We start from the raw sequence: 27199 nt of genomic DNA, 5'->3' as shown, positions 1-27199 counted from the left end.
TTTCGACATTTTCGGGAATTAGACCGCAATTGCATATACCCCATAGGTTACAAAACACTGTGCAAATTATACTGGCTTTAAAACACTATTCCAATGTTCTTGTTACAACTGATATACAAGTATATCAAGTTTGATATAACAAGTGTGATATAACAAGTATGATATATCAAGTTTATAAGTTTGATATATCAAGTATGATATAACAAGTGTTCTTGTTACAACTGAGCTGACTGTAATGGCTCCTTCTCCCTAGAAGTCTCAAAAAACCAGGAGTGAGGCGATAGGAGGGGCTTTGCAGAAGTGTATCCTGGGTAAAACTGTGGAATCATGGGTACATTTCCCTCAGCAGAGTGAAGAAAAAAAATATTCTTTAAAAAAATCAATTAAATAATACTTGTGAGTCAAAAAAAGACAAACCAAGTAGATAATCCCTTCAAATATAAATAGATTTGCTATTAGCAATCCAAAAAGCAAAAAAAACAAAAAAGTAAAAAATTTTTATTAGATCCCGCCAGCAAAGTGAGGCGGACTGAAAATGACGAATTTGCTGTCGAAAAGCACTGTTGACGAATCGTAATTCTTCAATTGAATATACTTTTGTCGAAAAGCCGCATTTTGACCATTGCAGACATGTCGAATTTTGAAAATGTCGATTTGCAAAAAGTTGAATCTGAAACGGAAGATATTTTGTCGAAAAGTACTGTATTGCATTGACGAATCCAATTCGACATGTTTTTTTTTGTCGAAAATGTCCCGTTTTTCGACTTTCGCGTCAATTCGACCGCAATTGCATATACCCCATAGACTCTAAAATGCACAAGGAATTAATGACATTCCTACGGAGTAGACAGGCTACTAGAATATTATTTTGATTTTTTTGGGCTAAGGCACAAGGAATCAGGGGACAACACATGTGGATGAACTGGCAGTTAAGGGATAAAAGTAAATTTGCAGCTCCCTAGGGGCCAATACATTGGTCCATTACTGTTATTATACATTACATTATAGTCAAGAGCCACCCATATTTGCCAGTCATATAGATCAAAATCCAAGCAGATTTGAGGGTTTATCATAGCAAATGCTAGGACAATTTCTAATTTTATTTGGGGGGTGGGGGGGTTAGGTCTCAACATGGCCAAGCATTAGCTTGGACGTGTAAAACAATGCCCACATTAGACAAAACAGACCCACAGGATTTTGACAACACCCATTTTTTGCTAGACGAACCTGTGTAAAGTTTCCTATTTTTGAACTCAGACACACCTGAATGTAAGTGAATCCATCTTATACTGTCGGAACAGATACATCGAAAAACGAAATTTTACACATCAGCAAAACCATAAATTATTTAACTATAATCTCTTTTGTTTATGTCTTGTATTCTTAGGTTTCTCTTAACTACTGTGTAATATTCACACTCCAGTACAGAGAGATAAGCAATTCAGTTTATAGCATGGTGTCATGGATAATATTGCTGCTGCCGTACTGTGGCCTTGAGTTCAGTTTCAGCCCAGAGTGCTTTCGGCATGGAATTTGTACTGTATATCTCCTCTTGGATTCTGGGAGTTTCTTCTCATGGTCCAACAATATACTGTAGAGCAGGGGTGGCCGGACTTTTGGGACCTGGGATCTACTTTTTGTCCACTTACTTACCAGTGATCACATGCGTCAAATAACACTAATAATAACGCTCACATTTAAGAACAGCATTAATAATGATGCCATGAAATAACAGCACCAATAATAATACTCACATTTAAAAAAAGCATTAAGAATGACAACATCAAATAACCCCCCTCTGTGCCTAGCTTCAGTCCTCCCTCTCCCTGCAGTCACGGCTCCCGCTTTCACGCTACATGGAGTCCCGCTGGCTGCTTCTCCTGTCGTCGCCACTGTCGGTTGGATCAAACAGGATCCAACTAGCCATGACGTCACCCGCGCAATGCAATCCTGGGAACTGTGAAGAGAAGCAGCGGCGGCAGGCTACTTACAGTTATTTTTTGTTAAGTCTGTCGCAATCTACCAGCGGACTCTCCGCAAGCTACTGGTAGATCGAGATCTACCTTTTGGCCACCTCTGCTGTAGAGAGTGAAATCACTTTCTTGTTGTCTTATCCAAAATGTAGACTTCATATTTCCCTGAATGAAAGCAACATTTTCTCTATACATCTACATAAATGCATGCGCGCAATGGTACATTACAGCCATTTTCGAGAATCGAGCACATATAAATACAGAGAGTATAGGGTGGGCACAACATGCTTTCTGGAAGGAAACGGCACCGGCTAGGGCGCGTTGGAGTTTTGTGACGTCATCGGTCCCAATGGTGTGATCGTGGTGCACGGTGGCAGGAAGCTCTAATGGTGTTCCTTTCCTGTCTTTGCTATATAAGGTAAGATCGTATGTGTGCTTTCATGTCCTGATGAAATTTTACTGTATTAAACTGAAACGTTGACCAGCATCCAGCAGCGTCCAGCTGATTTATGCAACAGCTTTGCTGCAACTAAGGAGACCTGTGAGTGCCGCATATCCACCCCCTGCCATGTTCAATAATCATTGCAGTCACCCAGGTATCGTTGTTATTGTGAATTTGGAGTGAATATATACACACACACACTTACATACATACATACACACACACTACGGGCGCTCTTTACACCATCGTAAGGGGCTACGCCTGCTTAACCCCTGCATGCCTTTCTAGGGTTCAATATATGTATTAAGTTTTGTTAGTGGTTAAATATTGCACAATGAAAGGGCGTCCGATGGTGAAGGGTGCGTAGCCCCTTGCAATGGCATGAACAGTGCCTGCAGGGCACAATGTACAGAATGCAGCGGGTGTGGGGGGGGGGGACCGCGGATGGGGAAGGGGGTGGAGAGGTGCTGCGGGTGGGGTTGGGCGGTGGAGTGGGATCCGGAGGTGCTATGGTGAGGGAGGGGCGGGGGTGCCGCGGGTGGGGGGGATGGGCAGGTGCGGGGATGTTGCGTATGGGGGAGGGGGTTCCGGAGGCGCTGCAGGTGGGAAAGGGGCAGGTGTGCCACGGGTGGGGTAGGGGGTCAAGAAGCGACGTGTGTGGGGGAGGGGCATGTGCGGGGGTGCGGCAGATGGGAGAGGGGGTCCGGAAGCGCTGCGGGAGGGGCAGGTGCAGGGTGCTGCGTATGGGGTAGGGGGCTAGGAGGTGCAGCGGGTGAAGCGTTTGCAGAGGGGGGGGGGACCGCGGATGGTGGAGGGGGTTGGGAGGTGGTGTGGGTGGGGGAGGGGCGGGGGAGTGGGAGCGGTGGGTGGGGTCGGGAGTTCTGAGGCGCCGCAAGTAGGGGAGGGGTGGGGGTGCCGCAGGGGGCGGAGGTGCGGCGGATGGGGTCGGGAGGTGCTGCGGGTGGGGGAAGGGTGGCGGCGGCAGGTGGTGTAGGGGGTTTGGAAGTACCACGTGTGGTGGAGGGGTGGGGGTGCCGCAGGTGGGGTCCAGAGGTGCTCCGGGTGGTGGAGGGGTGGGTGCGGGGGTGCCACAGGTGGGGGTAGGGGGTCAGGAGGCGCTGCGGGTGGGAGAGGGGTGGTTGTGGGGGGGACTGCGGATGGTGGAGGGTGTCTGTAGATGCTGCAGGTGGAGGGCGGCGCGGGTTGCGGAGAGGGTTTGGATATGCTGTGGGCGGGAGTAGGGAGTGGGGTCCGTGGGTGGTGTAGGGGCTCCGGAGGTGCCGCATGTGCAGGGGGGCTGCTGGTGGGATAGGGGATCAGAAGGCACTGCGGGTGGTGGAGGGGCGGGTGCGAGGGATGACCGCGGATGGGGGAGGGTGTCTGTAGATGCTGTGGGTGAAGGGGGGCCTGTGGTTGGGAGGTGCTGCGGTTGGGGGAGGGGCAGGGGAGTGGGGGCTGTGGGTGGGGAAGGGGTTTTCCGGAGGCACCGCGTATGTCGAGGGGTGGGGGCGGGGCAGGTGCGGCGGATGGTGGTGGGATGCAGAGGCGCTGCGGGTACTGTACCTGCCAGAAAAGGTAGTTTGAGGGTATGCAGTAACAGCTATCAGTCACACTGCTAATCTCTGCCCCTATAATCCTATCTCTCAGCAGCTGCAGCAGCTCCCGCACACACATGCCATGTCTGCCTCTCTCGTACTGTCTCATTGCGGTGCTTGGCCGGGGGTTGCGGGTGTTCCTCCGTTTGGGCCGCAGGCACCAGGCTCAGTGCCAGGGTAACTATAGCGCTGTCGCGGACAGCCGGGGAGCGCAGCAGTCTGCGGTGTCCCTGCTCCCACATAACCCGCTCTGTTACCGCACAGGCTGCTGCCTCACATCTCCCCCCACCACCCGCCCCACATGCAGCGGTCCGCACTGGCCACAGCAGGCAGCGATTGTGTTCGAAGCTGGGACCGGCTCTACCGTGAACACCGGACGGAGACCTGCGGGAGGGCTGATCCGGCAATGGGAGCGCGGTGCAGGGTTGCCTCTATCCTCACTGTGTCAGGCCGTTGCATGGGCTACTGTGACAGCCGGCAGGTGAGAGGCACCGGCGCTCAGGCAGGGAGCCAGAGTGAGACCTGCTCAGCGTCAGACAGAGAGTAGCCTTCCGGGCTCACATCACCGCCCGGCGGGACCGGAGGGATGATGGATCCGGCTGGACCGTACCTTGGTCGGAAGACTGGGGACATGAGCGCCAAAGCTGTCATGCGCCAGCGAGCCCCTGCTGAGCGTGCTGATGTGTGGGGTCAAGCACACAGTAAGCCAGTGGCCCTGTCTGTTTGTACGGCGTACGTGTACCCCCTCACACCCCCTTGCCGATGCCATGCCCGTGCCAGCTGCTCCTCATTGCCAGACGTCACTGATCTGCATAGATTAGCCCACATCTGTGACTCCGCCCAGCGTTAGAGACACAGGCACAGAGTCACAGATCTGGGCTATTATATTGATAGATAGATAGATAGATAGATAGATAGATAGATAGATAGATAGATAGATAGATAGATAGATAGATAGATAGCAGACACACCCGTGATACGGACGTTAGGTCGACAGTCATTAGGTCGACCATGGGCATTGGGCCGACATGCACTAGGTCGACAGGTCAAAAGGTTGACATGAGTTTTTCACTTTTTTTTTCTTTTCATTTTTGGACTTTTTCATACTGTACGATCCACGTGGACTACAATTGGGAACGAGCAAAGCGAGCCATGTGAGGGGACACGGTGCACTAATTGGGGTGACTTGACAAAGAAAACTACAACAAAAAAAGTCCAAAAAACTCATGTTGACCTTTTCACCTGTCGACCTAGTACATGTCGACCTTCAGTAGTCGCCCTAATGACTGTCGACCCAACGACCCGTACCTACACACACACACACACACACACACACACTGTCTGTCTATATATATATATATATATATACATACACATACATACATACATACACACACACACACACGCATACATACACACACACATATATATATATATATATATATATATATATGTAGTGTGTGTATATCTATGATCATTTGTATTAAGGAAATTAGAACATAAGCTCCTCTCAAGCAGGGACTAATATTCTTGAATACATTTTCTGATAATGTAGGGCTTTTTTTATTTAAGCTACATAATTAAGTTTATTAAATCTGAAGCCAATAAGTTGTGTGTCACCTGCAAAGGAAGACAAAGTCACTATTACCTGGCGTAAGATACATAAACAAATCTGAAAGTGTAGTGGGAACCTGCAGCACTACAGGAAACAGTGTTCTTGTGTAAGATGTCTTGCGGTGAGGCACAGACTGTACAGATAACACAATCACGCCTGCATGTTGCCTCTCAGACAGAAAAAGGGGAAATATTAACTAGACACCAGAAGAAGAATACTCTCCTTACAGCGTAATAAAAAAAAATTCTTAAAAGGCGCAGATTCTTTTTTAACATACTTGTCCTCGGTGATGGTAAAAAAGTCACTCTAGAAATCCGATTTCCCCAGGCTTTGGAAACTTGTGCAGCAGCTCAAATTACTCAACATGACAAATTCATTGGGGTATATTTACTAAGATTCATATTTATGCCGATTTCAGCCAAGATCAATCTCGGCTGACATCGGCAGTGTACGAATGCAACTTTTTGAAACAAAACACGGTAATTTACTAAACTACCGTGATTTGTAATTCGAGTTCACCGAACTCGAAGTAATTCGTATTTCCGGCAGTGTTTTACGGGAGAGAACAGTAAAACACTGCCGGACTTTACACAGTGAGATCTGTGCAGGGCTTCATTGTGTACAGTATAGAAATAGTTAAAAATCCCCCCAAAAATGGTGTGGTCCCCCCCCTCCTAAGCATGCATAGAGTTCCCCCGTATTAAGACAGCCAGCACCGGGCTCTTTGTCCGGTCCGGATTCCAAAAACACGGGGGACAAAAGATGTAGGGGTCCCCCGTATTTTTAAAACCAGCACCGGGCTCCACTAGCCAGAGAGGTAATGCCACAGCCGGGGGACACATTTATACTGATCCCTGCGGCGGAGGCATTACCCCCCCCCCCCCCCCCCCCAACTAGTCACCACTGGCAGGGGTTCCCTGAGGGAGTGGGGACCCCTTAAATCAAGGGTTCTCCCCCCCCCCCTCCAAGCACCCAAGGGCCAGGGGTGAAGCCCAATGCTGTTCCCCCCATCCATGGGCGGTGGATGGGGGGCCGATAGCTTTTCAAAGTGTAAAAAAAAGAATATTGTCTTTTGTTGTGGAACTACAAGTCCCCGCAAGCCTCCCACGCTTGCTGTGACTTGGAGAACCACAAGTACCAGAATGCGGGGAAATAACGGGCCCGCTGGTACCTGTAGTTCTACAACAAAAGAAATACCCAAATAAAAACAATACACACACAGTGACAGTAAAACTTTAATAAATAATACAGCTGATTTTAAACTCTTTCAGACCCTTTAACATTGATAAGCATGCACAGGTCTCACAGATCCATGCATGACCATCCAAACATGCCAGCAAAAAGCAGTTCTATTTGAAAGCTCCATATTTTTTATGCATTCTATGCTTTCCCGGCAGTGTTTGGCTGTTGTCGGCAGTGATTGAGAATACGAATTCTTAGTAAATTACCGAGTTGTATAAAATAACAGACGTGTTTGACCGATGGTTTATTCATTCGTATTTGTGTGGTAAGCAGTGTATGGGCTACACATTACCCAGTTTTCACCGGATGGCAAAATGCCGGACAAACTTTGTCTGGCTTTTTGCCATCCGGCAGAGTCTTTCACACACAACGGCTTTGAGCCGTGTGTAATGCTGTGCGCATGCACAGCAGCAGACACGGCTTGAAAAAACCCGTTGTGTGTGAAAGCTCCCCTTCACACACACGGTTCTCTGCCTTCAAAGACGTCACGGCCCCGAGCCGGCAGCCGGACCTTCCAGTGGATATTTCCGGCTGCAACCCGGCAGCCGGGCTGGGGTCGGGGAGTGTGAAAGGACACATTGCGCTGCGTGTGTCTCTGCAGCGCGGCAGCGGTAAAACTCCGGGCAGGATTTTGCCGGGCGGCGGGAGCCGGCGTGTGTGTTTCAGCCCTATCTCAATACGAATAGCCCCAACACTGCCAAGATTTGTGTTTAGTAAATTCCCGAGATCACACTTTGAAAAAAACAAAAAACAAACTCGAATGAAGTCGGGACCTTAGTAAATATACTCCATTGTTTGATAATGTTCTGCTCCTGTTTTTCTAATTGCAATAGTGTAATGGACTAAGTGGTGTTACAGGTAACAATACCTAATTCAGACTAGGCTACTGCAATCAACAAGGTCATCAATAACAGGAGCAGGACATTATTAAACTAGAGATACGTGGTGGAAATGTAATAGGGTATGAGAATCAGAAAGTAAGAGATTTTGGGAGCGTTCTGTTTTTTTTAATGTGGCAATCATTCAGTTGGCAAAACCAGGCGGATTTTGCAATATAAATGAATGCCTCTTTAAAAAAAACAAAAAACAGAATCTCTCACTTTCTGATTCTCACACCTGTCTGGTTGGCAAGTGTAAGGAATAGAGGATGGTGTCACCCATTCCCTACAAAATAAAGGATTTCCCACAGTCAACTTCCACACTAATAATGGAGGAAGTGATAAATTCCATATAAATCTTACTTTAATGCTATGGGAAGCAAATAACTACCTGTCAATGTCCATTCACAGACTGACCTAATAGGACACATAATAAACGCCCAAGAAACAGATACAGGTGTTTAATTTCCTTTTACTTTACAACTTAAGAAGAAAGCATTACTGATCAAACAGAGATAACCACTATTGGTATCCTTTATTTTTAAGGTGCAACAAAGTTTCTGCAGCACCAACATGTAAGAATACATTATGTGGACAAATGTGTGATGTACTGAGGGGATCGGTATGAAATACCTCCAATCAAAATACCGACGTTCAAAATACCGACACCAATTGACCGATGGTCAAAATCCGACAAGGTCAAAATCCCGACATGGACAAAATACCGACATTTAAAATACAGACAAGGTCAAAATACCGACATGTAAAATGCCGACAGGTCAAAATACCGACATACGTTTTTTGTTGTTTTTGTGTGTGTATGTCGACACAAGTCAACATGGACACCATATAAAGTGTACCGCTGCGCTCGCCATGCTTCGGGCACGGTGCCTCGCTGCGCTCGGCACACTATTATATTCCCCCTCCAGGTCCACTGGGATGGTAAAGTATGAACAAGTCGGTTTCAATGAAAAAAATCATGAAAAGCGCATGTCGGTATTTTGACCTGTCGGCATTTTACATGTCGGTATTTTGACTTTGTCGGTATTTTAAATGTCGGTATTTTGTCCATGTCAGGATTTTGACCTTGTCGGGATTTTGACCATCGGACAATTGGTGTCGGGATTTTGAACGTCGGGATTTTGATTGGAGGTAAACTGACTGCATCCCGTACTGAGGGTGAAATGCGGTCAAAATGTGGTTAACCGCATTCCCCATATGTATTACGCTCTGGAAAGCCAAACCTCCCAGATCTTGTACCCAATAGGCAACACCTTCTATAGATGGTGATGCCTATAGAGGTATATTGGCTACTTTATGAAGTATTCCCCAGATCCTTCTCTGACATACAAATGCACAAGATGACGGACATGCATGCTAGGACTCCCATATCATGAACCCGGACATCTTCGCAATGCAACAGACAGCTCTTATCGGAAGTGCTGTCCTTTTTTCCTTTTTTATTTTATTTATTTATGTATATGGCATTAATAAACGTGCTATGCATGCGATAAGTTGGCAGGATGTATCACATTCATTACAGATCACCAGATCTTCACAAGAGAGACACAATTTTAGCTACTGGAAAGCTTTAACTATATTTTCTATGATTCAAACTCATTAAGAATCTTTATTATCTGTATTAATGGCAAGACACATCTATAACTGCTTCATAAAACGTTAAAGACGGTAGATGGAATTTGGACATTTGTAAGTGGAGAGAAAGCTTCCAGTCACATGGGAAAAACAGTATTCTGCTGAAGAAGATGGTAGCGTTTTGTGTTTAATATCAAAGGATAACAGAGGTAACAGTTCAGGATACTATAAAACAAAATGTACCTTCTAGGCTGTGACCGGCACTCTTCCTCTCCACTGTCTGCCTCCTGTGTACAAAAGAAGAAAAAAAAACTATTATAACATGCGCACATTGTACTTGTTACTTCTACTGAGTGCAGGTGGCCATTTTTTGGGCTGGACCAATAGTTAGCCAGAAAGTAATGACTTCACAGAAGCAAGAAGTTCCTCACACCTCCATAAGCACGTAGTGAAGCTATTGAAACATGAAATTTGATGGCAGATAAGAACTTGGCCCATCTAGTCTGCCCTAAACACGGACACATTTTATATTTATATATATATATATATATATATATATTTTATATATATATATACACACACACACACACACACACACATATATATATATATATATATATACATACACACACACACACACACACACACACACACACACACACATACATACATGTACTTATACACTAGGGTTAATTTTTGTTGACAGTCAATTAACCTACCAGTATATTTTTGGAATGTGGGAGGAAACCAGAGTACGGAGAAAACCCACGCAAGCATGGTGAGAATATACAAACTTTCACACAGTTAGGGCCATGGTGGGAATCAAATCCTTGACACCTTGATATTCATTACACCATCCACACTGTAGTATGGATACCACACTAATTATTGGTTACGGCACTGATATGTTTTGCTCATTTAAAAAGGATACATACATACATACACGTATGTATATATATGTATATATATATATATATATACACACACACACACACACATATATATATACATACACACACACACATATATATATATATATTACACACACAGTATATTCATAATCTGACAATATAATACACATAACAAGAATGCAATCCTGTATATCTATAGGTAAAGAATAAAAAATAAATGATCATGATAATTAATCATGTGGGTATAATAACATTTACAAATTTTCTGTTTTAAAAAATCCATATTTAATGATTAGAAATGTGAAAAAGTAAGTGAAGTACGGGGAAACACGAGTTAGGAATCCTCCTGCTGGAAGTGAAATAGGACTCCCTAGAAAGATCACTGACAACTGTAGCTGCTCATGGTCACATCTAGCGTAATAATCAGGATTGGGGAAAAAAGTGGCATGTTATTATTAAACGTGAAAAAACAAAAAGAACATTAATATGTAGCAGATGTGGACACAGATTGTGTCGTACAGTGCTCAGGATAAAATAGATGCTATGCGCCTATGTGATGGCAACATAAGTATCCTGGAATACAAGTTTCCATTTCCTGAATGTCTATAAAAGCACAGTACCGGGGGTCTCCAGTATATGTAATAGAAGGGGAAGTGTACATTATGGGGTATATTCAATTAAAGTCGGATCCATTCAGACATGTATTTGTCGGAATGAATCCGATTGAACCCCTATTCAAATCTCATCTTAATTCGACTTGAAAAAGATGAGGGACGCAGAGGAGGAGAGGGAGGGGGGGCCGCGGGGAGACCAGCGGGGGACAGCCGCCGGCAGCCAGAGGAGATCAGCGCTAAGGTAGCGCTACAGATGGATGTCACACAGCTGCCCGACCTCACGGCAGTGTCCACCCGGCTCCAGCAAGCTTGCTGGAGCCGGGTGGACGCTACCGTGAGCAGCGCGGGTGTGTGTCATCCTGCTGCAGCACTGTGCTGTAGCGCTGATCTCCTCTGCCTGCCCGCGGCAGTCCCCAGTCTCCCTGCGGCTCTCCCCCCTCTCCTCCTCTGGGTCCGCATCTCAGTCCGACATCTTTTGATGTCAGACTGAGATGGTCGAAAAGGGGGCCAAAACCTGTCGGCAGCTATTCCGCCGACATGTCAAATTTTTCAACTTGTCGAAAATATTGAATAGGTTGGAACCCCTTCCGACCTAAAAAAAAGTTGGAAAATTACGTCTTTTCAACAGACGGCATTTTTCGACTACAATTGAATATACCCCTTTGCTGATAACGTCCCTTCATATTGGGAAGAGGAATAAAAAGAGATCTCTTCCTCCAGTTTATAATGCTGTCAGAATACATAAGTCCTAGTTCATCTGCTCCAGTCTAACGTACTGTCTGGGACCTTGGTCAGGAGCTGCACTGGTTATGAAACACTGGGTTGAATGATAATTGCTACATAAGCCAGACAATGTGACCATGGAAAGAGATCAAATAACTGGAGATAAAATGCAGGGTCTGAGAAGGAGTCACTTTTGCTATTCATAGTGTATAATCCCAACAACCAGCAAGTTCCATACTGTAAAACACCCTCTAATTCTCTGTAAGTCTACAACACAGCTCACAGTCCCTTATGCAGATAATGAAACCTTCTACTGTATGCACATTATAATGTCACAATGGGTGGCAATGTAAATCTGATTAATTACACGTGATGCGTGGCTGCACCTTCAGTATGTAGGCTTGCCACATGCATGAGCAATAACTGCACTGTAGCCACGGTATTCATTGCTGTTCTAGTTTGTGGTTAAGGAAACAATTGCTGCTATAGTAACACTTTTAATAGAGAGTAATAGGGAAAGTAAGCAAGTGTAGAACATCTTCTAACATATCCCTATCATCAGCTATACACAGGTCTGCTTCCGATCAAGATTCAGCCTGTTAATGATCTACAGTACGTAGACTTGAGGCACACAGTGCCTCATTTACATGACTAGCTTGTAGCGAATGGATAGAACCTCACTGACGTTGATCATAAAATCGCAACCAATGAGAGTCCGCGACACTTACAGGTAGAGCTTATAGAGTGAAAACTGCTTGGTTCTGTTTGCTTTGGAAATGTATTACGTATACACAGGGCATATATTTGTATGCACATGTGCAATCATTCCCAAACTTCAACAAGGATTTTATTTTAATGGCACTCCAAATCCAGCCTAGTATGGGGTGGCCATCATGTGGAAATCCCCCATTGGGACCCAGAGACTAGTGCTGTAGCTGCACAATCAGGGGGCAGACTTCCTTTTTAAGCACACAATATTAAACATCTGTCAACTTTAAGGAAATTAGGGGTGTGCAGGGGAGTTTGATATATATAAAAAAAAAACATTTAAGTGACATTAATATAGGAAGTGGTAAAGAAAGCAGATCCCATTGACCTGCTACCATAGTATGTCACTCAGGTGCACATACTGTACTCGGTATCCGGTCTCTAGTTCGACAAGGCTTTAGGTCGACAGTGTCTAGGTCGACCACTATTGTCGACAGGGTTTCTAATTTGACAGGTCAAAAGGTCGACATGAGTTTTTCAATTTTTTTTCTTTCTTTGAACTTTTTCATACTTTACGATCCACATGGACTACGATTGAGAACGGAAATCTGTGCTGAGCGTAGCGGTAGTGGAGTGAGGCACCTTGTCCGAAGCATGGCGAGCTAATTGGGGTTGCCGGTCACTGTACGGCGAAAACGATACCAAAAAAAGATGAAAAAACTAATGGCGACCTTTTGACCTGTCGACCTAGTGACCCTGTCGACCATTAGCGGTCGACCTTCAATACAACACCCCCGTACTCACATCCTCTATAGTGACAAACACCTGCACAACCTCAATCTTTAAGCAGCTATTGTATGTTAATTAGACAGTTATAAGCACCTCTGTTCTATCTACAGGCAGATACTACATGACTAGCCTGATGAAGTGTTAAATCCCTTTTGTGGTGTAACTGAAACCAACACGGGAGCAATTTGCAGTGAGGGAATAAAAACAAACACTAAGTCATCGCCTTAATACAGGAATGTGAGAGTTCTAACAACACGGTAATTGGATCTAAATAAGACAATTATGCTGACGTGCTTTTTAATTTTCTCCTTGGTAAGCGAGTCTGCAGCCTGAAATATAAAAAATATATTTAATCAAAATAGAAAGTGAATGAGAAGAGAAAGCGGCATGATGGTGTGTAACAATTATAGCAGTGTTTCCATAAAGCGAAGCATAAACGTTCACATTAAAAAGCCAATTATCATTAAAAGATAATTAACAACTTATTTCCATTTCTTTATGGTATGTTAACATTTTTGATAAGTAACAGGTTTCTCTATCCTTGATCTCCACAGGCAGAACATTATTCTGAGCAACATCCCCTACTGTACAATTTTTTACATATTTTTTATCTCTCTACCCAAATGTAAATTTGATGGAGGAAAAGCAGATTCTACACAGTGATTCTGGAGCTTTGTCCTGTGGTTACATGTCTCTCTGCTGTCACCACATGCAGGCGATAAGTGCACATACTTAAACATTTGTAATGCCATTCGTTAGCTGCTGTAGAATCAACATGAGCCAGTAGAGGGCAGTACTCTGACAGCAAACCATGAGCCACAGTTGTCAACTTTAAAACCCATAGATTCAAACAAAAAATAAATTTTATATTTACAGAATTTAAAAGTTTATAAAAGACTGTATGGTGCATTGGAGCAATGCATAGTTCTTCTTTTTAACCCTATTATCACATACACACGCATGTCTGTAATAATGCCCTCCTAGTATATTTAAGGAAACTGGTTTATTACAGGATCACTAAAGTCAGTGAGAACTACTGCTGGGGGGAAACCCTGCTGCTCTATGATAACACGGAACCTGTGCTTGGCTGTATAAGTGCATACTGACAATAAGGTCACTGAGAACCTCTATTGGCGGGGGAATCCAGAATCCCCACAGATCCCATGTTTGGTTGTGTAGGTGTATACTGACAGTAAGATCACTGAGAACCCTGCTGGCGGGGGAATTCAGACTTGCCACAGTAACACAGACCCCATGCTTGTTTGTGTACGTGTATACTGACAGTAAGGCCACAGAGAACCCTGCTGGAGTGGAACCCAGACTCTCCATAGTAACACAGACCCCATGCTTGTTGCAACCCTGACTTCTAATAGTAACACAGAACCCATGTTTGGCTGTATAGCTGTATGCGGACAGTAAGGTCACTGAGAACCCTGCTGGAGGGGGAATCCAGACTACCATAGTAACACAGACCCCATGTTTGGCTGTCTAGGTGTATACCGACAGTAAGGTCACTGAGAACCCTGTTGGAGGGGGAACCCAGACCCCATGTTTGGCTGTATAGGAGTAAGTTGACAGTAAGTTCACTGAGAACGCTGCTGGAGGGGAACCCAGGCTTCCCATAGTAACACAGACCCCATGTTTGACTGTATAGGTGTATGCTGACAGTAAGGTCATTGAGAACCCTGCTGGAGGGGGAACCCAGACTCCCATAGTAACACAGACCCCATGTTTGGCTGTATAGGTGTATGCTGACAGTAAGGTCACTGAGAACCCTGCTGGAGGGGGAACCCAGACTCCCATAGTAACACAGACCCCATGTTTGGCTGTATAGGTATAAGCTGACAGTAAGGTCACTGAGAACCCTGCTGGAGGGGGAACCTACACTCCCATAGTAACACGGACCCCATGTTTGGCTGTATAGGTATAAGCTGACAGTAAGGTCACTGAGAACCTTGCTGGAGGGGTAACCTAGACTCCCATAGTAATACAGACCCCATGTTTGGCTGTATAGGTATAAGCTGACAGTAAGGTCACTGAGAACCCTGCTGGAGGGGTAACCCAGACTCCCATAGTAACACAGACCCCATGTTTGGCTGTATAGGTATAAGCTGACAGTAAGGTCACTGAGAACCCTGCTGGAGGGGGAACCTACACTCCCATAGTAACACGGACCCCATGTTTGGCTGTATAGGTATAAGCTGACAGTAAGGTCACGGAGAACCCTGCTGGAGCGGGAACCCAGACTCCCATAGTAATACAGACCCCATGTTTGGCTGTATAGGTATAAGCTGACAGTAAGGTCACTGAGAACCCTGCTGGAGCGGGAACCCAGACTCCCATAGTAATACAGACCCCATGTTTGGCTGTATAGGTGTATGCTGACAGTAAGGCCACGGAGAACCCTGCTAGAGGAGGAACCAAGACTCCCATAGTAACAGAACCTGACAGTAAGGTCACAGAGGAGCACATAAAAGGTGAATAAAAGGAGCTCTATATGCGAATAAAGAAAACCTGGGATTATTTCTATTCAAATGGCTTAACTAGAAAAATCAACACCAGTATTTTGATAAATGCTGGGTTGGAAAGTCCACACCTAGTACTATGGGAGGTGGGAAACACTGAGGGAACTGACAATACACAGCAATCCCAAAAAAACCAACAGATGCTGTGGCACTGAAGTCAAAGATGCTAGCACAATGCTTACTGTTCAAATTATATTATTTAAATGTAACAAAAAAAAGTTACAAAAAAAATTAACAAAACAGGAAATGTAAGACAGTAATACAGAAACAAATATGACACCACAGCTTCCACTTACAGCTCCAGGACAAACAGTAAGATTGTTGTTAGAAGCTGCAATGAAGGGATTGGAGGAAGTATAGTAATCTCTGCTGTAACAATTAGAGATGTTTACTTAGCGTTACATGCCAAGTGACATTTAGCTATGAGCCAGTTTGCTATAAATGAAGAAAACGATTACTGTCACCCTGGATTAGGCAGGTGCTGGTTTAAGGGAGATATTTGGCTAATCACATTAAAGCAGCTATTATCCCATGAATATCCCACATATACTGTTTAAGGTGTGTAATCTGCATATACAGCCATCTTGATCTAAGTTACAAACCAAGAGTTGGTTATTTACTTATTAATGTCGTTAAGGAAAAAAAAATGATGAATTGATAAAAAAATAATGGTAACAGAACCGTGTTTCAGAAAATTTGGGGGCGAAAACCAAAAACGCATATGTATATAAATAAAAAATGTACACTGAGGTGGTATATGAAGACCGTAGAAGATGGTGTTACATGTAGAAACAATAAACAAGCATGGTTACTTTTACATTTAAAATGGAACAACTTGTATTCTGAATGTGAAAAGGGTGAATGACAGTTCACTGTTTGACCACAAGAGGGCAGACACACAAAGCACATGTGATTCAATTCTAAGCAAGTGCATTGAAATGTCAAATGCTGCAAAGCTCAATTATTTTATTGGTTCTGGCAACTCTGCATGTTCCACAATGCACAAAACGGGAACATTAAACCTAAAATCCATGTTATCTTGTTCAATTGAAATGTACAACATTCTCCTGTATATGTAAGTGTGTAAGTTGCCAGAATGCGAGACATTTTCATTTGGCTGAAGGCACATCGGACACCCGTGACTAGAAATACTCAAGTAGACGCAGAAATCTGGTTGACCGGCACTTTTACTTGAAATAGTTTTGTCGACCTCTGTATGGAAGCTGAATAGTCTAAACCAGTGGTTCTCAACCTCGGTCCTCAAGTACCCCCAACAGTTCATGTTTTCCAGGTCTCCTCACAAGATTGCAAGTGAAATAATTTGCGCCACCTGGCGTTCTTTTATAATGTGTCAGTGAGTAATGAATACACCTGTTCAACTTCTAGGTGACCTGGAAAACATGAACTGTTGGGGGTACTTGAGGAACGAGGTTGAGAACCACTGTTCTAAACTAGAGGGCAATCCAGAACAATCTCTTCTACTCTGCTACTGTAGATAAAAAGGAAGGACAAACAATTTCAGTTCATTCATGGCCTGGAAAAGCCACCCATTCAGCTTGAAGAAACATCTCAGGTGCAGTGGGCCTTTATGGTCTGGATGTATTGTGATCATTCACAGATGGGCTAAAAAAAATAATATACAAACGATCTCACAAATGGACCATATATTATTCAGTTTATTATGGAACTGAATAGTTCTCATGAAGTAGTTGAATATAATATGTGGGAGATGTTCTAACGGAGCATAAAGAGTGGTAGGTAGGTGTGCACACCGAAATGCACAATGTGGATTCATACTTGGTCAATGATGTCATTGCAGCTTAACAGACTTCAGTATTTGGGGTGTATCAGATCCCTTTAGGACACACTATATAGAATAGTAATGCCGCCTTCTTTTTATGCTAAGCATGTTGATTTTGGTAGAGAAAATTGTGGCATGATTGCGTCACCCAGAAGGAAGAATTACATTATATTTTGCACCACAGGAGGATTCAAAATGAAAATGGGGTTAGATTCTGGTGTACTGAAAGGCTGAGTCATTTTCTCTCTAGAAAGGTAGTGGCGGTGTCTGCATGTATTTCAGTCACTTCTAGATGTAATGTAAAACTAGTGACGCATGTAATAAAAGACCGATTTCATGTCACCGTGGTGATTAATTCATACTCTAAGCAGCATTACAGAAGAAAAAGTGAAAACATGAAATTCATTTTAAATGTACAAAGTCAACCTGCCTTTTCATATAGTCATAAAATCCCTTTGCCAATGTTACTATCCATATATTGCATGACATGATACATTAAGAAACAGTGGACACACGGGTATGTTTTTGCTCACCATGTGTAATCCGGGTATGTGTGTAAGCCAAGCAGATGTATTCCAACTGCCTTATTCATTTCTAGCAGCACCCACCAAACACCAAAACCAAGTCATGAATTATGTTGTCCAAATGCCAAACTACCAGATTGTGGTCAAATGGACCAACGTGCGGTGAGAAAATAATGCACAACTTGTTAGAATTAGTGCGGTTAATGATGACCACACACATAGGGGGTCATTCCGAGTTGTTCGTTCGTTATTTTTTTCTCGCAACGGAGCGATTAGTCGCTAATGCGCATGCGCAATGTCCGCAGTGCGACTGCGCCAAGTAAATTTGCTATGCAGTTAGGAATTTTACTCACGGCATTACGAAGTTTTTATCTTCGTTTTGGTGATCGTAATGTGATTGACAGGAAGTGGGTGTTTCTGGGCGGAAACTGTCCGTTTTATGGGTGTGTGCGAAAAAACGCTGCCGTTTCTGGGAAAAACGCGGGAGTGGCTGGAGAAACGGAGGAGTGTCTGGGCGAACGCTGGGTGTGTTTGTGACGTCAAACCAGGAACGAAACTGACTGAACTGATCGCAGTGGCAGAGTAAGTGTGGAGCTACTCAGAAACTGCTAAGAAGTGTCTATTCGCAATTCTGCTAATCTTTCGTTCGCAATTTTGATAAGCTAAGATTCACTCCCAGTAGGCGGCGGCTTAGCGTGTGCAAAGCTGCTAAAAGCAGCTTGCGAGCGAACAACTCGGAATGAGGGCCCTAGTGCGACGGCAGTCAGTGATCAATCCCAATAAGACGCCTGATGACATTGTTCTGTGTCTCAGCAGCTTCACACACGAGAGACACCAAACCACAGGTGAGCTGTGTGGAACAATGTACTGGAGCTGTTCAGCTTTTCTTAAGGGAAAGAACATTGGTTATGATTCTGAGTTCCAAGCAAATTGGCTGTACTTGCGGCAGCTGCGGAAGCCTGATTTACTGCATTATTCTAATGCAAGCATCTATAAGTCTATTGCAGCGGTTCATGCAACTGCAAGAGGAGAGCCGTGCCACCCACTGATTGTGTACCGGTCGCCACAACTGTCACATTAGTATTGGCAATCTCGCCAGCCCCATGTTAGGTGCAAGAGATCTCTCAGACACAGACTTCCCTTCCTAAAAATACAAATGATGAACTGTCCCAAGGCGCAAAAAATAGAGGACTTATGCAGCTATATACACATAAAGGGACCACCAAATCCCTAGAAATGCAAACAATGAAAAAAGAAAATGGTATAATGAGCGCTCAGTCCCGTTCCAACAAAATGTCCAAAATAAACCTTTTCAGGACGTAACTTTAGAGCTCGATGTATCACTTGCACTGAATACGTCAACTTCTGTTCGTCACTTCATGAGATTCCTTTCAATGGGGAATGTACCTCAAAAAAAGACCAAATGAAGATAGCATAGTGTAGTATGTCTAGAGTGGAATAATGACACCAACGTGGATGCAGAAGGATGGATGTGATAAAGGGTCTGCGTACCGAAACTCACACTATAAAGAGGTGATTCACTCCCATAAAGGTATCTTTAGCCACCAGTCGTCAGTTGTATAGATAGACCAACTGTGCACACACATTCACAAAACGATCCCCATAATGGGACGTACCGTACTCACATAACACATGGCAGTTGAACTCTCGTAGCGGTTTCTTTATTCCTTCCTCCAACCTTGTGCCACTCGTTAGAGGTAGTGATTTTAGCACTTACTCTCCCTGAATGGCAAAAACCGGATGTGAAGAAAAGAATTCAATAGTGCTCCTGAACCTCCTGGTTCAGGAGCACAACTGAATTCTTTTCTTCACATCTGGGATTAGACGTTTGGGCATCTCCTGTCAGGCATATACATGGCCGTTTTTTGCCATTCAGGGAGAGTAAGTTCTAAAATCACTACCTCTAACGAGTGGCACAAGGTTGGAGGAAGGAATAAAGAAAACGCAACGAGAGTTCAACTGCCATGTGTTATGTGAGTACGGTACGTCCCATTACACAGAACTTTGGATGCATTCCCACAGCACTCACATGACAATCCCACAAATCATGGCAGATCAGCGTGCTTGCATTGTCGCCGTTCTGAAACGCCTAATTTCATGGTAAGAACGATCTGACCAAATTGCATACAACTCCGTAAAGGACGGACATACACAGAAATGTGTAAATTTGCATCTACACTGTAAGTAACAGCTCCCCACTTGCGTCCATGCATAGAGAGCAGTCTGACTCAGATTTAGCCCCATTATGTACACAGGTTGGAACCCACTAAAAAGAAAAACACTTTGTTAATTCAAAGTGGCTTAACTGTATCACCTGGTACTGGTGTAAGGGTGTTCCATAGGCAGGAAACTGGGTACACTGAATTAGATAAGCCAATTCAATATTTCCAGATTAAATCTACTGGTTAAAGGAATGGTTTATGGCAGTGCACCAGGGTTTCCCAACTCCAGTCCTCAGAGAACCCTAACAGTGCAAGTTTTCCAGGTCTCCTCACAGAAACACAAATTAAATCATTAGTAGCACCTGTCGATCTTAAAATGTGTCAGCTCCAACAAGGAGATATGGAAAACATGCACTGTTAGATTTACCAGAGGTCTGGAGCTGGGAATCACTGCAGTACACAACTACATTTTACTATATTATATTAAAAAACAGTATATATACACTAACATATAGACAACAATTATTCAACTATAAAGAACACCTGTCCCATCAATGAATACTATCGGCAGCTGAGGAACTCCTGCCCCCTTCCCTCGACACAATGGAGCGTAATTGACATAATAAATGACCCATCACAGATGCCATGATGATCTATTATTGAAAGGTTATAAGGGACGTCACAAGGGCATATTTTATATCCACTGAAAGATGTCCAATGATATGCTACAAATAGTAAAAAGCACTCAACCAAAAATATAATACACGCACTGAATTTAATGTCGCTCTCAGACACTAGAAATCCCTAGGGTCATTTTTTAAAAGGTCAATGTCAAGGTAACACATACAGATTGCAGCTTCAGCATGAGGTTCCCAACCATCCGCCAGTGGGATCCAGACAGACATTTAATCAGTTCTAACAGTGACGATCATTATGCAATAATTTATAACGGCTACGTGGGGCTGTCCGTCTGCAAGCATAACCAGGCTCTGCAGCAGGGACAATGCACAAGCACTTCCCGGCAACTCAGGGCTGTAACCCAATAAGCTGCACGTGACAAGGGACCAGCTGTAGAGCGTTTGTGCTGTCGCCATTAATCACAAGCACACTTCTGCTTGTCCCCTTCCTGCAAGATCTGCCATCAAAAGGATCACAAATAATTCAAGATGCTGGAAACATTAGGGGAATGCATGGATTCATTATGGAAACATTGTTTGGACGAGGAGACTCACTGAAAATACTTTGTGCAGTCTAGTGCCAATCTAATCCTTTCATACTACATCCTAAGGGGTGAGATTAAAATAGAATGAATAGGCCAAGCTATGGGCCTGACTCAGATGCAGTTGTTGTAAGCATAGTTTATATGTGTTTACATATGGTAATGCAACAGGAGGCGCTGCATGCATGTCTTATCCTCTGCTGCAGCCGAGGATGCAGAATCAGATCACTCTGTGACACAATTGTCCGGCTAACTAACTCTGAGGTGACGCAAACCGGCTGCCGCAGCTCCATCACTGGGGCCAGGAAATCTGTCAGAAAATGGAGACTCCGGCTTTGGCACTTTTGTGAAACAGAGGCTGAGGCCGCACCCAAATGTTTGCAGATTAATTATCTGAAAACGCAGGGCTCATAATGTACACGCGTAGTATTGGTAATGAGCAGTGTACTGAACATCGGTACACTGAGACTTTTCTGGTATAGAGACAAAACCTATATTAGCTCATTTTTCTCCCACTGAATCTTGCCCTAGCCCTTGTGATGGGCCACTTTATGCTAATTCCAGTTGATTGCGGCGGGAAGATTGCGTTGAGTTTAAATGCCTAGCGCTATTCAATTTTAAGCCCATCTCCTCCCGTGGTAATCACACGGCTAAAGCTGGGTACTCACTTTCCAATCCTCGGCAGATCAGACTGTTTATACGATCTTTCTGCAGACCTGATCGCAGATTCTACATGCAATTCTCGCTACATACTTGTCCAATATTTCAGCAGACCAATCTGTGTCTTCTGAAAAAATATAATTTTGGCTGGGGAAATGGGGATTTATTAATGAATTTAATAAATTATAATGGCAAAGGGGAAATGGGGACAGGCTCTGTGTGGGCCGGCCACAAATAAAAAATAAGATTTTACTCACCGGTAAATCTATTTCACGTAGTCCGTAGTGGATGCTGGGACTCCGTAAGGACCATGGGGAATAGCGGCTCCGCAGGAGACTGGGCACAACTAAAGAAAGCTTTAGGACTACCTGGTGTGCACTGGCTCCTCCCTCTATGACCCTCCTCCAGACCTCAGTTAGGATACTGTGCCCGGAAGAGCTGACACAATAAGGAAGGATTTTGAATCCCGGGTAAGACTCATACCAGCCACACCAATCACACCGTATAACTCGTGATACTATACCCAGTTAACAGTATGAAATATAACTGAGCCTCTCAACGGATGGCTCAACAATAACCCTTTAGTTAACAATAACTATATACAAGTATTGCAGACAATCCGCACATGGGATGGGCGCCCAGCATCCACTACGGACTACGAGAAATAGATTTACCGGTGAGTAAAATCTTATTTTCTCTGACGTCCTAAGTGGATGCTGGGACTCCGTAAGGACCATGGGGATTATACCAAAGCTCCCAAACGGGCGGGAGAGTGCGGATGACTCTGCAGCACCGAATGAGCAAACTCTAGGTCCTCCTCAGCCAGGGTAATAAAAACTTGTAAAATTTAGCAAATGTGTTTGACCCCGACCAAGTAGCTGCTCGGCAAAGTTGTAAAGCCGAGACCCCTCGGGCAGCCGCCCAAGAAGAGCCCACCTTCCTCGTGGAATGGGCTTTCACTGATCTAGGATGCGGCAGTCCAGCCGCAGAATGTGCAAGCTGAATCGTACTACAAATCCAGCGAGCAATAGTCTGCTTTGAAGCAGGAGCACCCAGCTTGTTGGGTGCATACAGGATAAATAGCGAGTCAATTTTCCTGACACTAGCTGTCCTGGAAACATAAATTTTCAGGGCCCTGACTACGTCCAACAACTTGGAATCCTCCAAGTCCTTAGTAGCCGCAGGCACTACAATAGGTTGGTTCAAATGAAAAGCTGATACCACCTTAGGGAGAAACTGGGGACGAGTCCTCAATTCTGCCCTATCCATATGGAAAATCAGACAAGGGCTTTTATATGACAAAGCCGCCAATTCTGACACACGCCTGGCCGAAGCCAAGGCCAACAGCATGACCACTTTCCACGTGAGATATTTCAAATCCACGGTTTTTAGTGGCTCAAACCAATGTGACTTTAGGAAATCCAACACCACGTTGTGATCCCAAGGTGCCACTGGAGGCACAAAAGGGGGCTGAATATGCAGCACTCCCTTAACAAATGTCTGAACATCAGGCAGTGAAGCCAGTTCTTTCTGGAAGAAAATCGACAGAGCCGAAATCTGGACCTTAATGGAACCCAATTTTAGGCCCATAGTCACCCCCTGACTGTAGGAAGTGCAGAAAACGGCCCAACTGAAATTCCTCCGTTGGGCCTTCCTAGCCTCACACCACGCAACATATTTTCGCCATATGCGGTGATAATGGTTTGCGGTCACTTCTTTCCTAGCTTTAATCAGCGTAGGGATGACTTCCTCCGGAATGCCCTTTTCCTTCAGGATCCGGCGTTCAACCGCCATGCCGTCAAACGCAGCCGCGGTAAGTCTTGGAACAGACAGGGCCCCTGCTGCGGCAGGTCCTGTCTGAGCGGCAGAGGCCATGGGTCCTCTGAGATCATTTTTTGAAGTTCTGGGTACCAAGCTCTTCTTGGCCAATCCGAAACCACGAGTATAGTTCTTACTCCTCTCCTTCTTATTATTCTCAGTAACTTGGGTATGAGAGGCAGAGGAGGGAACACATACACCGACTGGTACCCCCACGGTGTTACCAGAGCGTCCACAGCTATCGCCTGAGGGTCCCTTGACCTGGCGCAATATCTTTTTAGCTTTTTGTTGAGGCGGGACGCCATCATGTCCACCTGTGGCCTTTCCCAATGGTGTACAATCATTTGGAAGACTTCTGGATGAAGTCCCCACTCTCCCGGGTGGAGGTCGTGCCTGCTGAGAAAGTCTGCTTCCCAGTTGTCCACTCCGGGAATGAACACTGCTGACAGTGCTAACACATGATTTTCCGCCCATCGGAAAATCCTTGTGGCTTCTGCCATCGCCATCCTGCTTCTTGTGCTGCCCTGTTGGTTTACATGGGCGACCGCCGTGATGTTGTCTGACTGGATCAGCACCGGCTGGTGTTGAAGCAGGGGTCTAGCCTGACTTAGGGCATTGTGAATGGCCCTTAGTCCCAGAATATTTATGTGTAGGGAAGTCTCCTGACTCGACCATAGTCCTTAGAAGTTTCTTCCCTGTGTGACTGCCCCCCAGCCTCGAAGGCTAGCATCCGTGGTCACCAGGACCCAGTCCTGTATGCCGAATCTGCGGCCCTCTAGAAGATGAGCACTCTGCAGCCACCATGACAGCGACACCCTGGCCCTTGGAGACAGGGTTATCAGCCGATGCATCTGAAGATGTGACCCGGACCACTTGTCCAACAGATCCCACTGGAAGATCCTTGCATGGAACCTGCCGAATGGAATTTCTTCGTAAGAAGCTACCATCTTTCCCAGGACTCGCGTGCATTGATGCACCGACACCTGTATTTGTTTTAGGAGGTCTCTGACTAGAGATGACAACTCCTTGGCCTTCTCCTCCGGGAGAAACACTTTTTCCTGTTCTGTGTCCAGAACCATCCCCAGGAACAGTAGACGCGTCGTAGGAACCAGCTGCGACTTTGGAATATTCAGAATCCAGCCGTGCTGTTGTAGCACTTCACGAGATAGTGCTACTCCGACCCAACAACTGCTCCCTGGACCTCGCCTTTATAAGGAGATCGTCCAAGTACGGGATAATTATAACTCCCTTTTTTCGAAGGAGTATCATCATTTCGGCCATTACCTTGGTAAATACCCTCGGTGCCGGGGACAGACCAACGGCAACGTCTGGAATTGGTAATGACAGTCCTGTACCACAATTTTGAGGTACTCCTGGTGAGGAGGGTAAATGGGGACATGCAGGTAAGCATCCTTGATGTCCAGTGATACCATGTAATCCCCTTCGTCCAGGCTTGCAATAACCGCCCTGAGCGGTTCCATTTTGAACTTGAACCTTCGTATATAAGTGTTCAAGGATTTCAATTTTAGAATGGGTCTCACCGAACCGTCTGGTTTCGGTACCACAACCATTGTGGAATAGTAACCCCGGCCTTGTTGAAGGAGGGGTACCTTGATTATCACCTGCTGAGTACAGCTTGTGAATTGCCGCCAGTACTACCTCCCCTCGAGGGCAGCAGGCAAGGCTGATTTGAGGTAACGGCGAGGGGGAGTCGCCTCGAACTCCAGCTTGTATCCCAGTGATACTACTTGCAGAACCCAGGGATCCACCTGTGAGCGAGCCCACTGGTCGCTGAAGTTCCCGAGACGCGCCCCCACCGCACCTGGCTCCACCTGTGTCATGCGGTGGACTCAGAGGAAGCGGGGGAAGATTTTTGATCCTGGGTACTGGCTGTCTGGTGCAGCTTTTTCTCTCTTCCCTTGTCTCTGTGCAGAAAGTAAGCGCCTTTGACCCGCTTGCTTTTCTGAAGCCGAAAGGACTGTACCTGATAATACGGTGCTTTCTTATACCCCTTTCACACCGCAGCTTATACCCGGTATTTTGCCATTTTAACTGGCTTCCTAAACGGGTCAAGCTGCGATGTGAAAGGGTCCCCTTCAATTTACCGTTTTCAAAATACCGGTATTTTGAAACGGTAAAAAAGAAGGGTCCTACCCGTTTCAGTCCCATTTCACTGTGCAGTGTGAAAGGGTCTGAAACGGTATTTACAAGCCCCAGCAGGTCATAGGCTGTCTCCATGTGTGATGTCAGCAGCCACAACCAGGAAACAGCTTGGAAAACACATGAGACACATGTGAGAGTGGATTTATAAATGTTTAAACGGGAAAAACACGGAAAAAAATGGCGTGGAGTCCCCCCTCCAAAGCATAACCAGCCTCGGGCTCTTCGAGCTGGTCCTGGTTCTAAAAATGCGGGGGGGAAATTGACAGGGATCCCCCGTATTTTTAAAACCAGCACCGGGCTCTGCGCCTGGTGCTGGTGCAAAAAATACGGGAGACAAAAAGAGTAGGGGTCCCCCGTATTTTTTACACCACCATCGGGCTCCACTAGCTGGACAGATAATGCCACAGCCGGGGGTCACTTTTATACAGTGCCCTGCGGCCGTGGCATTAAATATCCAACTAGTCACCCCTGGCCGGGGTACCCTGGGGGAGTGGGGACCCCTTAAATCAAGGGGTCCCCCCCAGCCACCCAAGGGCCAGGGGTGAAGCCCGAGGCTGTCCCCCCCCATCCATTGGCTGCGGATGGGAGGCTGATAGCCTTGAGTAAAATTACAGAATATTGTTTTTTCCAATAGTACTACAAGTCCCAGCAAGCCTCCCCCGCAAGCTGGTACTTGGAGAACCACAAGTACCAGCATGCGGGAGAAAAACGGGCCCGCTGGTACCTGTAGTACTACTGGGAAAAAAATACCCAAATAAAAACAGGAGACACACACCGTGACAAGTACAACTTTATTACACACTGCCGACACACATACATACTTACCTATGTTGACACGCCGACTGCCACAGTCTCAGACGATCCGAGGGTACCTGTGAAAAAAATGATACTCACCTGCCAGTATCCAGAGATAAATCCACGTCCAGAGATAATCCTCGTACTTGGCAAAAAAAAAAACACGAACACCCGAACCACCGGACTGAAAGGGGTCCCATGTTGACACATGAGACCCCTTTCCCCGAATGCCGGGACATCACGTGACTCCTGTCACTGAGGTCCCTTCAGCCAATCAGGAAGCGCTACTCCGTGGCGCTCACCTGATTGGCTGTGTGCGTCTAAGCTCAGACAGCGCATCGCACAGCTGCCTCCATTACTTTCAATGGTGGGAACTTTGCCGTCGGCGGTGGGGTTACCTGCGGTCAGCCGCTGACCGGCGGGTG

The 27199-nt window shown here is 45.4% G+C and overlaps 1 protein-coding gene across 1 annotated transcript in view; it reads right to left on the bottom strand.

Annotated features, from left to right (window-relative positions):
* SSH2 (slingshot protein phosphatase 2) overlaps positions 1-27199 on the bottom strand; it is a 393857-nt gene that overhangs the window by 215275 nt on the left and 151383 nt on the right. Inside the window, exon 3 of the mRNA XM_063955961.1 lies at positions 9585-9628. Coding sequence (XP_063812031.1) covers positions 9585-9628 — 44 coding nt within the window. The remainder of the gene's footprint in view (positions 1-9584; positions 9629-27199) is intronic.

This window comes from Pseudophryne corroboree, chromosome 2 (genome assembly GCF_028390025.1).
Source record: "Pseudophryne corroboree isolate aPseCor3 chromosome 2, aPseCor3.hap2, whole genome shotgun sequence".
NCBI lineage: Eukaryota > Metazoa > Chordata > Amphibia > Anura > Myobatrachidae > Pseudophryne > Pseudophryne corroboree.
Note: the sequence above shows the minus strand (reverse complement) of the source record. Positions and strands in the feature narration are given on the sequence as shown.